The sequence below is a fragment of the Alosa pseudoharengus genome, unplaced genomic scaffold (genome assembly GCF_046254945.1).
Source record: "Alosa pseudoharengus isolate Yale_2024_CS ecotype anadromous, Long Island Sound unplaced genomic scaffold, YU_APseudo_1.1 YU_APseudo_1.1_scf_11, whole genome shotgun sequence".
Taxonomy (NCBI): Eukaryota; Metazoa; Chordata; class Actinopteri; order Clupeiformes; family Clupeidae; genus Alosa; species Alosa pseudoharengus.
This window is the reverse complement of record NW_027468576.1, coordinates 34,474,222-34,491,721: the sequence shown is the minus strand read 5'-3', so window position 1 is coordinate 34,491,721 and position 17,500 is coordinate 34,474,222. Positions and strand designations below refer to the sequence as shown.

The following is a 17,500-nucleotide window of genomic DNA, read 5'->3' as shown; positions in this document are numbered from 1 at the left end:
CAGGCCTCCAAGGCTGTACACAAAACACACACACACACACACACACACACACACACACAGAGCTGGAGAGACACATAACACGTGTGTGCATAGACACATGTGCACACAGACACACACGCAGAAGCAAGCACGCACAAACACACACACACATCACAAACCCACAGGGATGCTGAAGCCTGATAAAGAAGCAATTAAATCTGCTGGATTTATTCCTTTAATAATAACGGCTTATTTACCCCCAAAAAGCCCCTCCCTCTCCATGTGCAGCACAGTGTTCCTTCCTGTGACATTGAAAAAGTCATTTTCCTTTTCTCAGAATTTGTTTATGATTATTTATTTTTTATCGCTGGGGCCGCTCAAATATAGATTTGTTTGTTTGTTTGTTTGTTTGTTTGTTTGTTGTGGCCCCCTCATCTGTAATGCCCTCCAACTGACTCCTCAGTGCAGCAAAGTTGTTTAGGTGGTTAGATTGTAGGGTTTGAATGAGACAATGTTAAAATCAGTTGCACACAGCCTGTAAGGGTGACTTGGTTTGTGTGTGTGTGTGAGAGAGAGAATATGTGTGCGTTTGTCAGAGAGAGGAATGAGTCGGACAAATCCAAACGCAAAAACAATTTCTCTCTTATACACACACTCTCTCCCTCTCTCTTTACCTCCCTTTACATTCCTCTCGCTGTGTGTGTGTGTGTGTGTGTGTGTGTGTGTGTGTGTGTGTGTGTGGTGGCACATGTACTGTACATATGCATATTGTTGTTTATGTGTATGCTCAATGGATGTATGTATGTACAGTGTATATATATATATAAGTGGCTTCATGGTGGCCAATCATTCCTCTGGAGATCTAGCATGAGAAATAGGAGCAAGATTCCTGTTGCTGTCTCGCCATCTCACCATCATCAGAGAGAGAGAGAGAGAGAGAGAAGGGTTGGGGGAGTCAGAGAGAGCTATTGCACTAGCATTGCCTGCAAAGCGTTAAGCGCTAGCCGATGAGTAAACTCTGCTGACTTATGTAAACCTCCAGAGAGCCGTCTTCAAAGGCTGTGGTTCAAACAGCAGCTATTAAAGGCTTATTAGGAACCATGATGCTTTAGAGTGTGTGTGACTGGGTGTGTGTATGTGACTGGTTGTGAAAGAGACAGGGCAAGGGAAGGAAGGCACAAATGAAGGGTGTGTGTGTGTGTGTGGGGTGGGGTGGGGGGGGGTGAGAGTGGGGTTGTGGGGTGAGGGAGAGAATTAGCAATGCAAATAAATTCTGCTAACTAATTATCCTTGATGAAAACAAGTGAAGGTCGGAAGCTTGGTGGTGGTTTGGCGGGAAAGTGTTTTTCGTGGCAGCTAGAGGAGATGGGTGGGTGGGTGTGTGTGTGTGTGTGCGTGGGGCGGGGTGGGGTTAGACGGGCAAGGCATAGGGGCCACTTTGCGACCCCCCCCCCCCCCCCCAAAAAAAAAAAAAAAAAGAAAGAAAAACACACACACACACGTCAACCTCTTAAAGCCCTCATAGGGATGTCACCGTGACACGGCCCGGCGTGACGGCGCACCTCACCCACCCACCTGCCCGTCGGTCCGCTCTTGCCACCCAATTACGGCATGACAGCGTGCTTGATGGCCCGTACGGCGTTGCCACTTGCGGGTGGGGGCCTTGGCTGGGAAGATTACGGAGTAGCACTGCTCTAACAACCACCGATGCACCCCCGATAAAAATAGGCTTTTGCTCAGCGCAGTGCTACGCTGTTGTTCGCTTTCTCTCTTTTTTTCTGCTCAAACCATCAATTTCTGTGAGAGATCAGGGTCACCTCAGGATGTCTGAGAGAGTGGTTTATTTGTGGCGTGCTGTAGGTGATGTCTTCGCTCGTTCAATACTTCCCCTGAAACATGTTGAAGGACGAACTACTACAAGAGGAGATCAGCCAAATCTTTTTTGCTATGCCCTTTATTTATTTATTTATTTATTTATTTATTTATTTTATATACATATATATATATATATATATATATATATATATATCAAAACAGAACTTTATCATATTCAGCGTGGTGCCTAAAAACAAAGCGTCATAGCATTGAGCAATGTATCTCAATGCCCACATGTTCTGTTTGACGGTTGGTTCATTATTATAAGATGGAAGGTTGGTTTGCAGTGCTGCTCCATTGTTAATTGGGAAGCATCTTCCCCTCCAAATCCTGTCAGTGGCTTTCCTGCCGTTGGCTTTGTTGTCGTCCCGTGTCTTGTTTCAATAGCTGCCTGTCAGCCCCTGCAGATCTCCCATACCCCTCCTCTAATATAAAGCTGCTCTTTTAATTTGCCAAGGAGGAAGATCTTATTAAGAGCAGACAATTCCCTTTGGGGTGTTTCGGCATCTCCTTGATTAAAGGATGTGTGTGTGTGTGTGTGTGTGTGTGTGTCTGTGTGTGTGTGATGAGGATATGAAGGTATAGAGCAAATGTCAAAGGAGACAGAGGTCATCTTTCTCATTGGTCATGTAGCTCCGAACGTTCCTTCCAAAGGTTCCTTTCCACTGACGGAACAGCCCATGCCCCATCTGTCTCGGCTGCTGATTCCGGTACAGTTCTGGCCCTGAAGTGAGCCGTCTCCATGGCAGGTGCGGGCCAGACCCACACAGACATCAGCGGCTGCCATCTGGATTGGCATTAATTAAACCCCTGTGTTGCCGGAGGTGAAAAGCTTGGGACTGCTGCATGAAAAAGCTGCTGTGCTCTCCCGTGAGCTGCCCCTGTCGGTTGATAAGTGGACACGGACAACCTGCCAGAATAAAACTACTCTTAAGTGCCAGCGAAAATGCCATTAACCAGCGTGTGGGGACTTGTCCTGCTCTCTCCCCCTTCTGCTCTCGGTGACGAAGCAGCTGGTCCAGCGTTCACCACAGAAGGAGCCATTGCTCAGTTTAGCCTTTTCATGACTCGGTTGCATAATATGAATATTGCAGATTTGTTTGGCTTTTCTGTGGGGGGAAAGCAACGCTGGTCAAGGCTGTGTCTGCTCACTCTTTTTCAACTGAGCCTTACAGTGGAATTGTGGGAAGGGAGCTTTCTCCGTGCCTGTCCCACTTTTTTTTCCCACTCGGCCATCCGTTCATGTCCCAAATATTTCCTCACTGCCGCTGATTCCATGGGAAAATCCAGACCGGTAATTGATATGCACCTGGATTCCCGAGGCTGACCTGTCAATCCGTATGCTATGGAAAGTTCAGAGGTGTAAATCTGCAAGAGTTCAGGGGTGGAATGTGGGGGTGGGATGTGTGTGTGAGTTTGTGTGTGGGGGTGGGGGGGGGGGGGTTACGCAACGCTCCACACTGCGTAAAGTGAAATCTAAGTGTGATTAAATATATTGAAATGTATCTGTTCTCGTAGAGAATAATTGAAGCTTATTTAAGTAGTTTTTCCAAAAAAAAACAAAAAAAAAAACATTTCAGCATACGGCAAGGGTTTACGATGAATTCATCTGACTTGGATACCACTTTCTGCAGTGCACTCTTGGATACCACTTTCTGCACTCCTTGGCTTGTGTCCACTTCAAAGGTTAGCTCTAAAGCATGGGGGAGCTGCCATCAGCATGCTGGACTCACAGCAGATGCCAGTAATGGAGCAAATTGTCAAGTGACTTACACAGAGGTCCAAGGGGGGTTCAAGTGTCCATCCGACAGGATTGCACTGTTGCGAGTCTTTTCCCCGTTTTTTTTTTTTTTTCAAATGAAAGACAGAAAAAAAAAACATTTCCTTAGAAGTCCTGACGGACAGTGCCAAGAGGCTGTTGTTTGACACAGGACATGTGTATTATTTGCGCCAGCACTGAGCTCTGAAAGACTTGACACAGCATGAAAGAAGCAAAAGGGGGGAAAAATGAATAAATAAACAACTACAAGTGTGTAAAAATAAGCGCGGTACAGTAAGCCAGGGTAGAGGACTTGTCCCCAAAACAAGCAGATCACTCAAGGCTCTGCATTTATCGTTGCTTCTTCAAAACACCTGTCAGCCGGACCCAAATGTTACTACAGTAAATACTTCAGTGTCACAGACGCCCTACAGCACCCCCACCCCCAACACACACACACACACACACACACAAGCTCCCACGCTCACACACACACACCAAGTTCTCGTTCCTCCTGCTGCCTTTATCCCGGCTGATTATGTTTCCTTTGCAGTCTTACAATGCGACTTCTAAATTACAGCTGGAATGTGTGGCTCAGTTGGAGCCAAACACCTTGTCACGGTCGTGCCTGGGGAACAATAACACCAGTGTGGGGAGGTGGTGGTGTGTGTGTGTGTGTGCTTGCGCCTCATGCCCTGAGCATCACGTCGCCACAGCGAGCTGTGACACCGAGGTCAGGCAGACATAAAGCGAGAAAAAAGACGCCTCACACACTTGGTGCTCTTCATTAAGCCTCTGTCACAAGCTGCTGGCCGAAGTGCCGGAAATATACTGCTCAAAAAAATTAAGGGATCACTTCAATCATACACTGGATGGGTACTCTGACACGGTTCTGAGCACAAGTAAAACTTTTGAGGCGAGTGTTTTATTTTGCAAGAACTGTCAGATATTCTGTGAATGTAGTTTGAGAATGGAGAAAAGGGTGGAAGGTTTCAAAAAATTTGTTTTAACAATTGTGGAAAACTGTAAGTGTTCCCTTAATTTTTTTGAGGTCAGGCAGACAGAAAGGGAGAAAAAAGACGCCTCACACACTTGGCGCTCTTCATTAAGCCTCTGTCACAAGCTGTTGGCCAAAGTGCCGAAAATACTTATACACATACACACGTCTGGCAACATTCACATGCTGTACATGTAGGACTGTCATGCCATGACATAGTTCTCATGGAGCTGTTGTAGTGTTTACCCATAACGTGTTGTTATTCTGGTTAGTTCTCATCGAGCTGTTGTAGTGTTTACCCATAACGTGTTGTTATTCTGGTTAGTTCTCATGGAGCTGTTGTAGTGTTTACCCATAACGTGTTGTTATTCTGGTTGGTTGGTCTCTCAGTGGGGTTTAGGTAACTTATAAATCTTATCAAATATGGTTCCGAGTAGTTCACTTGAACAGTGGTTTGAGAGAATGATCATGCTTTCTTTCCTCAAGTTGTACTGGCTGTCAAATTTTCATTAAGTTTGCACTACAGACTCATAAAAATGGTGAACGCACACATCTCCCACAGTAAGTTAGTTTCTTACTCGACCAGATGAAAGAGAATGTCGGAGCAGATGGGGCATTTGAATTCTCTGTCAGGACAGACTGAGCCTCGACAGGCAGAAACTGCTGCAGCAGTTTCTTACTCCCTCTCCTGCCTGCCATCTTGATGGTTTGTGTTGCCTTCGCTCCTTTTTGTCCTGTTCCACCCCCAAAACACACACACACACACACAGATACACAGTACACACACACACACACACACACACACACACACACACACACACACACACACACACACATATGCATCCCTAGTTCTTTTAGTGTTGTGCAGGCAGGCAGGAGTGATTGGAGCAGACAGACAGACGTGTTGGTGCACTGCCTCTTCCCTAGACTCGAATACCTCCTGAGTGACGGCCCGTCAACTCTGTTACCATGCCGTCGCATTGTATGAGGGGATTAGGTAGGTGAGAAAGTAATCCCCCATTGCAGAAATTCCACCAAAGGCCATTGGATACGGTGCTGTTGTTTTTCTGTGTTGTTCCACCCAATCCCCGCCCCCCCCCCCCCCCTTAAATGAACCGTAATTCTCTCTGACAGAAACTTAGGAATGTGGTTATTATTCAAATATAGTGTTTACCATGTGAGCTAGAGCTTTGACATCCATACAGTGTCAGGTGGACAAAGTAAAAAAACGTCTAAAGAGGTGTGGTGAGCAGGACAGCATTGTTGTGGGAACAAACTGCTTATGAAATCCTAGTCGTGGTTAACTATCATCACGTCATCTCAAATGGAATGGGAAGGTGTTGGTTTTCAGGTGGGCCTGAGAGGTTTCTCTCTCTCTCTCTCTCTCTCTCTCTCCCCTCCCCTCCCTGCTCTTTTGCAAACAGAAATATGACATGTTTTCTTCACTCATCACAGCCAACAAAGGGCTTCCAGAAGGGATTGGTTGGGCTGTCTTTGAAAGCCCCCCTGGGAGAGTGACACCTACCCGCTTCCCTGCAAATAGGCTCTGTAACTCACCCAGTCTCTCATTTGCAGTGCAGGAAAATGGGCTGAGAGAAGTTCCGTCTCCTCTCTCTCTCTCTCTCTCTCTCTCTCTCTCTCTCTCTCTCTCTCTCTCTCTCTCTCTCTCTCTCTCTCTCTCTCTCTCTCTCTCCTCAACTTACAATTTTAATCAAACTTCCAGACTTCTCAGGTTTAGAATATTTTTATGCAGACCCAATAAGATACCTTTGAAAAAAAAAAAAAATACAGAATGTTCAGTGGCAGTGCAATTTGAATATTTTGGAATATTTCAACCTTTGCTGCCTCAGTGAAAGTCACTGTATGAAATTCATTTTGCTTATAATGATGTATACTTAAGATCTATCTAAGTGATAGGTTTTCTTTTTTTAATGGTAATGATGGCGGCTCTCAGGTTGTGTATGTATGTTGCTGCACAGCTCTTGCTAGTTCTCAGCCTCTCTCACTGTGTCACACTGTACTGTGCTCCAAATGAGTTTGGCAAACTGGGAATGCTGTTGTCTGTCCAATTATCACATTTTTCCTTCTCATTCTCCCCCTTTATATTCCTGTCCCCCTATCTCTCTCTCTCTCTCTCTCTCTCTCTCTCTCTCTCTCTCTGTCCCTCTCTCTCTCTTTCCCTCTCTGTCCCTCTCTCTCTCTCTCTCCCTCTCTCTCTCTGCTCTGCTGTGTTCTCTGGCTGGCATGGCCTCCGTTGGGGTTGTTTTGATCCCTGGCACATACACTCTTCTGTCTCATGGCTGCGTCGTGTGTTTGTGAGAATGTGTTTGCGGAGTTCCCAGTGGGCTCCATTACAACATCTCGGCCTGTCTCCATCCCGAAACGAAGCACACTAAAGACTTTTACCCAGTAAAGACACTGTTGGCCGGCCTGTCTGCTTCGTGGAGTCTTTACCCGCCACCCCCCCCCCCACCCCCCCCCCTCCCTTGACAATGGTTGTCCTTAGCAGCGAGCTAAAACAACAACAAAAGGTGAGGAGGGCCCTTGCACTCGTGCAGAAAGCGAGAGAGATGAACAGGCTGTTCCAGCTTGATCTGGATCCAGGGCAGAGGCTTTCAAAAACGCCCAGGTATTTTCCGCGCCTGTGCCAGAACTGCGGATCAGCCCCTCCCAGGAGTCCCTCCCGAGTTCATTTGTGCCCCTCACAGTGGGAACCTCCTCCTCTCTCTCAAAGCAGGGTTTTAAAGCTCTTTATTATAGGGTTTCCCAGCCTCGCACTGTAGTTTTCTTGTGCCACAACCTACTCAGTTCCCACTAGAGGCACTGAATATATAACAGGCCTTTGACTGATGCCTTTGCTGTTCTAGTTCTTTTTCTTTGTAATAATCAAGACTTGAATGTGTTAGGAATTTATTTTTGCTATTTCAGCTGTAATAGAAGTCCAACAGTGTAGTATTTTTGAATAAGGTTAAAAAATAAGGATAACATTTGTAGATACAATTTAAACACTTAAGACTTGATTTACTCTGGGATATTTTTAAAACGGATTTGCATCTTAAGTAGCTGAGGTTGCGCCGTCTTACTTTATGGCTGTTTGATTGTGTTCGCATGCACTTAGATTGTGTGGGAATGTCTCAGACCTCTCCATTGTGTGTGAATTGAGCAACTTTCCACCCAGTTGATTCTTGGCCTCAATTTTCTTTTTCTTTCTTTCTCTCCCCCTGGTATGACATTGCCTTCATCTCCACAGTTCTGTCTTCTCTTTTCTTTGCACATTCTTTCATCTAGGGGGTTGATGGTGGCATTGGTGTGTGTGTGGGCAGGGTGGGTGGTTGGGGGGGCGGGGGGGGGGCTGCATGAAATGGAATTCTGGGACATTGATTTTTTTCATGTTTTATTCTTAATTTGGCAGAGCTGGCATTTGACCACACTTAGCCTTTCAGATTGTCTGAGCAGGAGAGAGAGGCACTGGCTCCATGCGAGAGCGGTGTGCAGCGGGAGGGAAATCGCGGCTCCTGCACTCGATCCGTGACGAGAAATACCATAGGAGGATTAGTCACGCGCCGGGCCCAGCGATATTTACATTACGACAGGATTTCACACCGTTAAAAAGGGGACCACCTTCCTGTCTCGCACTGTGGCATGAGAAGAGGGAACAAATGAAATTCGCAGAGCAAAGAGGGGAAAAAAATAGAACCCCAGGGTGGTCTCATGTATCCAAATGTGTGTGTGTGTGTGGGGGGGTGTTCGGGTCAGGTCCTGTGAAGGCATCCATTGCTCGACTGATGTCTTACTTCGTGCCCAGCCCTGTCCAGCTGTCCCTGTCCATGTGAAACGCTGAGCCCCACAACCCCCCCGCCCCTCCCCCCCCTTTTCCCCACCCGTCCACTCACCCGCTCTTGTGTTTTGTCCCTTTGGTGTGTGTTGCAGAGGACCAGATTCCACATGGCTTCCCCACCATTGACATGGGCCCCCAGCTGAAGGTGGTGGAGAGAACACGCACGGCCACTATGCTGTGCGCCGCCAGCGGAAACCCAGACCCGGAGATCTCCTGGTTCAAAGACTTCCTGCCCGTCGACATCACCGGCAGCAATGGACGCATCAAGCAGCTCCGCTCAGGTAAAGCGAATGATGTCCAATGGGCACGTGGGAAGGAACCCACAAGGATACAAACGCTGTGCTCGTGTAATTGCTTGATTTCTGGATCTAAAAAAAACAAACAAAAAAAACATCAATATATTTAAAATCCCACTACATCCATTAAAAAGTTTACAGCTTGCCACATGCAGCTTACTTGATTGAGGTACTTGTAGATTCCAAAGAAAGTCACTGATTAATAATTCACAAGGCTACGGTGATAAACAGCTGAAATGGGCTCCCAAAGGGTATACAAAACAGTGTTTTTTTCACCGAGTAGCTGCCTATTGTGACAGAGATTGAACAGTACACACACACACACTCACACACACACACACACACACACACACACACACACACACACACACACACCTACTCAGAGACATATTTGTCACTCGAGCATTGGGGTGCCCATATGATTAGTTTTCTCTGTATAATTGCAGCTAAATCATTGACAATGTGACCATATGTCCATTTCTGAACCCATTTTGAGGGCATCAAGGACAAAGGCATGGATGAATTCACACAATAGCTGCCAAAGATGTTTTCTGCCATCAACAAACTAATTCTTTTATACTCCCCCAAATAAAAAAAAAGGAAAGGTAAGGGGGAAATTGCAATGTATTTCCCTCTTTGGCTGGAGTGCTTTCACAGCCGAAGCTGGTTTTGTGTGGGAATATTTGATTTGCCCCTAGTACCTCCCAGGTGCATGCGGTGATTAATTTTAATGAAGCAACAAGCTAAAGCGACTCCATGCCGAGCCTGCCCAGCATCCCCGAATAGACCCGAGCCTGAGGAGAGACTGCTCTCTGGGAGCCTTGAAGAAAAGTCGGGGTTGGCGAGGCCGTCCAATCCTCTCCCCCGCGCCCCGTGTGCAGCGACGGGGGCCCACGCCCCCCCCCCCCTCTAAATAGTGGCTCATAAACATTGGTTTGATGCCAGGGAAGTTATCAATGCGGCCATGGTGGAATAATATCGGGGTGCAACCGAGCGTGACTACAAAGGAGGGGGGGGGGGGGGGGGGGAGGGGGGGGGGGGGGATACGGCGACACATTTTCACCGGCGGCGCCATGCCCTTCACATTTCCTCCCCAATTTCCTCTTAGAACAGAGAGAAATGTCACCGGGCAGTCTTCAAGACACCTCCGGCTTTGAAGATAGCTGTAGAGACTTTTTTTTCCCTCCACTTTCAGCAAAGGCCCTAGGTGCGGACAGATACGCCATGCATTATTAACGTGTCGGCATGGCAATTTGTTTCAATTAGGTGCACAGCCTTTGTCAACTCCTGCCCTTAACTGCAGTAGGACAGGAATGCACTGATTCCAACTCAGCCTATCTGTCATCACAAATACAAGCCTAGATTGAGATCAATGTCATATTATCACTGGACGCTGATGTCATTTATTTGTTGTGATATAATCCATTATTTTGGCCCTCGAGATTAAATTTGCTGTGGAATTAGCAGCTAGCGAGAGGTGACTCCTTTCCATCAAGAAATACTAATGGTCCCATTTTTCAATTTATGACCCTTGCTCTCTGCATGTTACAGATACAAAACTCAATGTCCTCTGCGTCAAATGGATCTTAATCCCCTTCAGAATATGTCATTGTCTCACAGTAATTATAGCTTGGCCCCTGTCAAACGAGCGCTTCTGCACAGGCCATCGATCAGCGCAGCGCAGCTGTTTACAATGCAGGCCACATGATAAGCAAACAGAAAAGCACTCGCCCCAGGATCTGATAGCAAGGTGGGAGTATGGGGCCAAAGCGGATTAGTGTCTCTCGACAAACGCCTAATCCTGCTCCTCTCCAGTAAACACAGCCGAGCAAACTATGCACTTTACAGTACACGGACAGTCACTCCCAGCAAGAGCTGCTAAACCAGCTGTTCAATACCTAAAGCTTCAGAGCAAGTGGGAACCTACTGGCCTTTTCACTTTGTTTTAGCTTTACCTTTAGGAGCTCTATGTCAGTGGAAGAATGATGTATGTGAACAAAGTTAATTTGAAAATGATTGCGTGTAATGAGTCCTGTAATCTCTATGTCTGTGTTTTTTTTAAAGCTTGTCTGGTCCTATTAATGGAGCCAAATGCCAATTTACAATCCAAGCTTCTGTTTTTATATACCAAAATACAATACCAACATCGGACTTATCCAAGACCACAGTAACTGAATGAGACACCAGAGTATCAGATCAAAGAGACCCACCTCTGGCCATAGTGAAAACATAGTAACGAGCATAAAAAACATTACTATTTTTCATCATGGCCCACACTGCGCTGCCAGGCTGCCAAAAGACAGGAGCTTGCTGCCAGCTCAGAAGAGAGACCTCCCTGGCCTCTGGAGTGGCGGGGTGGTTCTCTCGGACGAGAGGCCAGGCCTCCTGATCGCTGGCAGTGCACACCAAACCTTTAGTAAGCTGCTGATGGCCTTTCCAAAAAAGCCCACACAGCTTACAAAGGCTTCCCTAACTCTCTCTCTCTCCCCCCCTCGTATATGCACTCCTCTGTGGCAAGTGGTTGGATTATTATGCAGATCTCATGCATATGCATAGTAACCAACAGACTCCGCAGACCAAATATGCCCACTTGTCCCCTTTACTAACAACTAAATGTGTATATGTATATTTTATCTTACATTCATATCTTTAAAAAATTAAATGGTTATGAGTTTCGACTGAGATAGCTTTTTTTTGGTCACATTGCTCCAGTGAAATCTGAACTGTTGTCTAGACTCTGTAGATGACAGGTGTGGTGGTAGTAAGGGAAGCCTCCCAGGTGCTGGTGCTGATGCGGGGGCCCCCTCTCTGCAGCAACCCAGTTTCCACCATAGAATGGTGCTGCGCTACAGAGCTCTCTCTACAGAGTGGGGAAGATGACAGCGCACAGCAGTACAGGCGTAGGTTTCTGTCTGTTGCATCACACACATGATGAGCCCTCTCTCCCCCCAGCCAGACTGTGGATGAATTTGAAGGACCACAATGGTGCAGGCTTTTATTTTTCCCTGAGCTAGCTTAGACAGATCTTAAAAAGATGAGTGGAGCCTGGCTGGCCTGTTGATAATATAGAGGGCTCTGTGCTTAAAGATTGAGGTAATTCAGCAACAGCTGTTGCTGAATTTCCAGCAGGGAGCATTTCATAGTCAGTTACAGAACCCAATAAACCAGGATAGAGCCTCCTCAGGTCCCTGACCGATGGAGTATTAGCTCTCTCTCTCTTTTTCTCTCTCTCTTTCTCTCTCTCTCTCTCTCTCTCTCTCTCTCTCTCTCTCTCTCTTTCTCTCTCTCTCTGTCTTTCAAACGCTTATTTCTTTTATCTTTGTCTTGTAGTTGCCTTGTCACAATTGATGTGACCTTGTTTCCTTAAGTCTCTTAAGTTATGCAGCACATTGCTTTTAAAAAGAAAGTACAGCACAGAGGCTGTCTCTCAGAACAGAATCCCTACCTTCTGTTCTGTTCTGTTGTTTTTCTTTCCTCTGAATTTCTCTTCTCTCTTCTCTCTCTCGCACCCCTTTGTACTAACGCTTCTCTTTAATCTTATTTGCATTCAAATTACCTCACCAGGTGGTACGCCAATCAGAGGTAAGAATGCCGGAAAAGCAGGAAATGTCCACCACCTCACCATCCCTGTCCTCCTCCCCCCCGTCTGCCCACCTTAGTGTCCCCATTCCCCACTCTCACCTCTCTCGTTGTCTGTCGTCCCCGACACGTTCTCCGCTTCAGTGCATGATCCTCTGTGAGTCTGTCTCGTTGTCTGACTTCCAAAACAACACAAAGACCAAAAAGACCACCAGTGGTCAGATGAAGAAGACACGGAGACTCCAAAGCATTTGAGTGTAAAGAATAAAACCGACAAATTGTCTGCTCGAGGATATTGTTGTTAGAGACAACACACTATAATATTTGTGTCTTGTTACATACTGTTGACCATCAGTGTTATTAGAGTGTCGCTAAATCACTGTAAAAAAAAGCATATGTAGCACAGTAAAAGGCATTGTGAAGAGTAACTGTTGACTCACATTTTAAAAAGACAATGGGCTACTGTAACGCATGGTCTGGACACTGTCTAGCCAGGCTGAAGGAGGATTGACTGTAATTCTCTTTAGCTTCAGTGAAATCACTCAAGGTCAATGGTATTTCTGGCAACTTCCCCTGTCCTGTAAAAAAAAAAAAAAACCTTACGTAATTCCACTTTGTGAAAAGGGCTGTCTATTTAGCAGGGTTGAATATTCTCTTTTCGCTACACTAAAATGCTGGAGAAGACGAATGGAAGTTCGAGTGCAAGGCAGTCTGCCCATCACTGTCACGGTATCATAATTAACACGCACAGTGATCAGAGGAGACAGACCACCTCCATGTCATCACAACCAGAGGCCTGACTTGAAGCTGGGGGGGAGATGCCCTGAGATGTCGAAGCACAATACAAAACATAAGAAGGAAAAAAAGCGAGAAGATATTAAATTATTATTATTTTTTTCTTTTTCATAAAATAGAGCTTGTGATGAACTCGGGCATCTCCCCCCTCCTGGCAGGGGCTGTGCCAGATTTGGCCGACATTATGCTCTCATCTCAGGAACCGATAAAACCTTCGGGGGAGAAAGCTAAGACCCGCGAACGACAAGAACATGCTTCTCCTGTCAGATTTCTGACACAATGACTTTTGATGTGGATGGGGGAAAAAATCCTTATATCAAAGAAGATTTTCCTCCCACCTATAGAGGGGTGTGTGTGTGTGTGTGTGTGTGTGTGTGTGTGTGTGTGTGTGTGTGTGTGTGTGTGTGTGTGTGTGTGTGTGTGTGTGTGTGTGTGTGTGTGTGTGTGTGTGTGAATGTGTGTTCGTATGTGTGTGTATGAGGCTTATTAATGGGGTTTTTATTTTTTGATGTGTGCTCGAAAAGAGTCACAGGTACCATGATGCCATGCACTCATAGTTTTTTATGTCTTTAATTTTGATGTTGGTCAGCATTGTTCATGTTGTAACATTCATACATAATGCATTTCAGGAACATTTCTGAAATATATTGCAAGTTTTATTATTTTTCTATGTGCTTCCTATCCTCCAATGCATGATACCAGTCACGGTCAACATCATTGTCTGACCATGACTAAGAACATTACGTTGTTATTAACTCTCAATATTATATGTTCATTTTCAAACCACTATATGTAATATTACTCTTGTAGACTAATGCACTATCATTGTGTATTCATTAGTGTAATGTTTATGATCAATGTCTTGGAGAAGTAAACAGTGCAGGTAAGTGTTGTGTGAGGAGGGGTTCTCGCTGTTGTATATTAGCTCTGCAGGGTACTGCCAGTGTGTACACAGGTAAACCCAGCTGCTTTCTTAAGCGCTCATTAGTTTCAGGCCCGTTTGATAAATGGTGCATTGACAGACGAGTAGAGGGTGCCATGAGCGACGAACAATGGCAGAATTGATTGGTGATTTGTGGCCAGTTTATCTGCTCGAAATCGGCATCCGAGGTTAATGTCCAGCCATGATCCAGCTGCGAGAGTTATCGGATTTTCATTTCTGCCGTTGCGTCAGGGCTGTCGGGGTTTCCTGGCGCTCCTATCCTATGCCGTCCCAGAGCTAATGGTGCTGCCTTTGTCATGGTGCCCTGCAAATTGAAAAAAAAAAAGAGAAATACCCAATATGCCTTTGTTCAGTGTCCAGACAAAAATTCATATCTGGGGTGGATGCTAGCGCAATGATTGGAAAAAGGAGTGCGATTCATAGTCTTCTGTAACAGAATGAGGCTTAAACGCAAACCCTTTTTATTCATACAGACCTATGTTTCTTAAGATAAAAAGAAAGGGTTTTTGAGAGTTATTTTCCCAAAGAGAAGTTCCCATCAGATGTGGCTCAGGGTATCAGGTGTTTTTTTTTTCCCACAACTCCACAACGAAGTGAAATATAGTTTGATTTATAACAGGCTTTAGTTTAGGCTAGAAATGTAGCATCTCTGGCATTGTCCTCCTGATGCCAACCGTTGAAAAAACAGCAGCACTTATTCAGTGGGCTCCAAAAGAAGACAGATAGGAGTTAGAAGCTCTTACCTAAGGTTCCCATCATGTTTTCTGCAGTATCAGCAAATGCACCTCAAATGTATTGTTCCCTTGTTCTAATGGACTACTTCTCTGTGAAGTTGGCTTTCGGAGATTGTCTCTGAAGTAGATTCTAGTGATCTTCTCTTGGCAGGAGAGCCCCTCCTAGAGCTGTAGTTGGTGTGGTTACTGGAAGTTCTTACCAGTGATTAATTGTGTACGTAAAACTTGTTTTGTGTGTGTGTGTGTGTGTGTGTCTGTATGTTTGTCTACGTGCCAGGTTCCGTGTTTGTGTGAGTTGCGTGCACACACCGCACTGAGCGTAGCCAGAGCATAACGTGATGTCCATCTCTTTGCAGGAGCGTTGCAGATCGAGAACAGTGAGGAGTCGGATCAGGGCAAGTACGAGTGTGTGGCCATGAACAGCGCAGGGACACGCTACTCCGCCCCCGCCAACCTCTACGTGCGAGGTAAGACACGCGGCAAGCAGGCACAAGCTGCAGCCGCCGCTGCCGCCACTGCACCGAGGCCCATCCACCCCCCCCCCCCACCACCCCAAACGGCCTCTTAACCATCAAAATACCTTAATCCTGTTTACAGCTAGCGCCTCAGACTGGAGGGAGTCGGCCGAGTCGACAGCTCGCCCACCCGCCCCTGTCTATCTCTCTACATGTGACCCCCGCGCTTCACGTTCCAGCTCTCTCCGCCTTGTGGAAAGCTACTTTCCTTTCCTTCGCTCCTGCTCCGCTCCGACGCTGTTTTTGGGGCTCATTTGGGCGATGCTGTTTGTTCACATTAATTCCCAGTGACCCGCCTCTGACTCGGCTAAGTGTTTTTGAAGCCCGTGTAATTAATCCTCCTCCACCGCCTTGGCGGCTGGCTCACCTTGTCTCAGGGCAGTGGGGGGGTGAGGGATTGACGTGCCGGAGTTGAGCGAGGGGTCAGACGGAGATGCACCACACTTGTTTTGGATGAAGCCAAGAAAGAGAGAGAGAGAGAGAGAGAGACATGTGGAGTCTTGCGGTGGAGACAGAAAAAGAGTGGGGGAAGGGGGAGGAAGAGACACCTGGATGCCTGCTGTCTTGTGAAGAGGGGAGCTTTGGAAACCCCCCCCCCTCCTCTTTTTTCTTTTTCTCTCCCTCTCTTTCCCACCCTCCCTCTCTCTCTCTCTCTCTCTCTCTCTCTCTCGCTCTCATCCTGTCCTCAGGATGTAAGCGATGGGCCAGCATAACAACAACATGGAGGCGGCTCTCTTTCTCTCGTTGTCCTCCAGGCCTTTTAAGCCCAAAGCTGGAGTTTTTTGGCCTTACGTTTCAATTAGCTGCCACATCTCAGGTTCTCAAAGGCAACCTCAAAAGGTCTCTCTTCAGATCAGATCCTCAGAAGCTCTGTTTTATCCCCCATTTTAATGTTGGCATGGAAACAAACACCTTCACATGGGCCTGTGAACGGAAAGGTTTCATTGCATACGCATGACTAAGAAGTCTTCGACTCTTTAAAGGCTTGATTATTCACAATAGTTCATCTACTACGTGTGTATATCTACACAGTCTTTCACTGGATCAGACTTGGAGGATACAATGTTTCCCAGAGAATTGAATTCCATTTGTGGCGGTTGGTTTGCAGAATTAACTGTTTTTAACAAATTACCACAGCTGGTTATGATCCAAACCATATTTACAGGAAGCACAATTTAGTACAACCTGGAAAGTCATTGTGTGGTGGTCAATGTTGATATTGTGGTGGGCCGCCACAAATAAGTCAATGTATGGGAAACACTGGGATATCAGTATATCTGTGCATTATTTTTCATGCATTTATGCATGTGTGTGGATATAGACTTACTTCAGAATGCTCATATTTCACCTGAATATTATGTAAAATGGCCTGAGCTACAGCAGTTGCAAGCTGCACGTTAATATTAATTTATTGCCATTTCATTCATTTGTGCATATTTGTTCCAGCATTTGTCACCATTTGGTGTTGATGTCATGGCTTTTTAGAGTATTAACTCTCCTCAGCGTTCAGGAGGCTGTTCTATTTTTCACTCAGGGAATGGATTACATTTGTATGTGGTACAGGCACACTCATTTGCATGGAAGACAGTAATTCATTTTCCCAGTCGAAAAACATTTTTCTGTAAATGTTAAGCGTCTATATATGTGATGTCATCATGTTTTTTCATGTTAAGAATGATTTGTTTTTGTGGATGCCTATTTTACTCTAAGATCTCGGAATATTGATATACTTTGCCTTGAGGGAAAAGACAGAATATGTTGCACCCCACCGCAATAGCATCCACTTACACACGCACACGCACACGCAGACACACACACATACTGATAGTATGTGTGTACGTGTGTTGTGAAAATACAATTGCACAAGAGCCAGCACCCATGTGATGAGAGATTATGTGTGGCGTGGGTACGTACAGCTCCTCAGCTGAATGCCGCGGAGCTAATGATTCCCACCCTCCAGTTGCTGCTGCACCTGCTTGGCTTCCTCAGACCAGGGGAAGGAAAAACAAAACATCCACCATGGAAACTCCTAGATAGCCACCAACAACACATACTTTTCTCAGCCCTGACAAAAGGAGTTCTATTCAACGAGCTTACATGCTTTATTGGCTGTGTCGTGCCAAGAAAGACAGAGAGGGAGAAAAGAGAGAGAGAGAGAGAGAAAGAACACATGCACACAATTGTTAATCA

The 17,500-nt window shown here is 46.0% G+C and overlaps 1 protein-coding gene across 9 annotated transcripts in view; it reads left to right on the top strand.

Moving 5' to 3' along the window:
* ptprfa (protein tyrosine phosphatase receptor type Fa) overlaps positions 1-17,500 on the top strand; it is a 220,305-nt gene that overhangs the window by 106,549 nt on the left and 96,256 nt on the right. For all 9 annotated transcript variants that reach the window (XM_076279000.1, XM_076279001.1, XM_076279006.1 and 6 more), the window contains exons 5-6: positions 8,541-8,729; positions 15,152-15,262. In XM_076279000.1, coding sequence (XP_076135115.1) covers positions 8,541-8,729; positions 15,152-15,262 — 300 coding nt within the window. The remainder of the gene's footprint in view (positions 1-8,540; positions 8,730-15,151; positions 15,263-17,500) is intronic.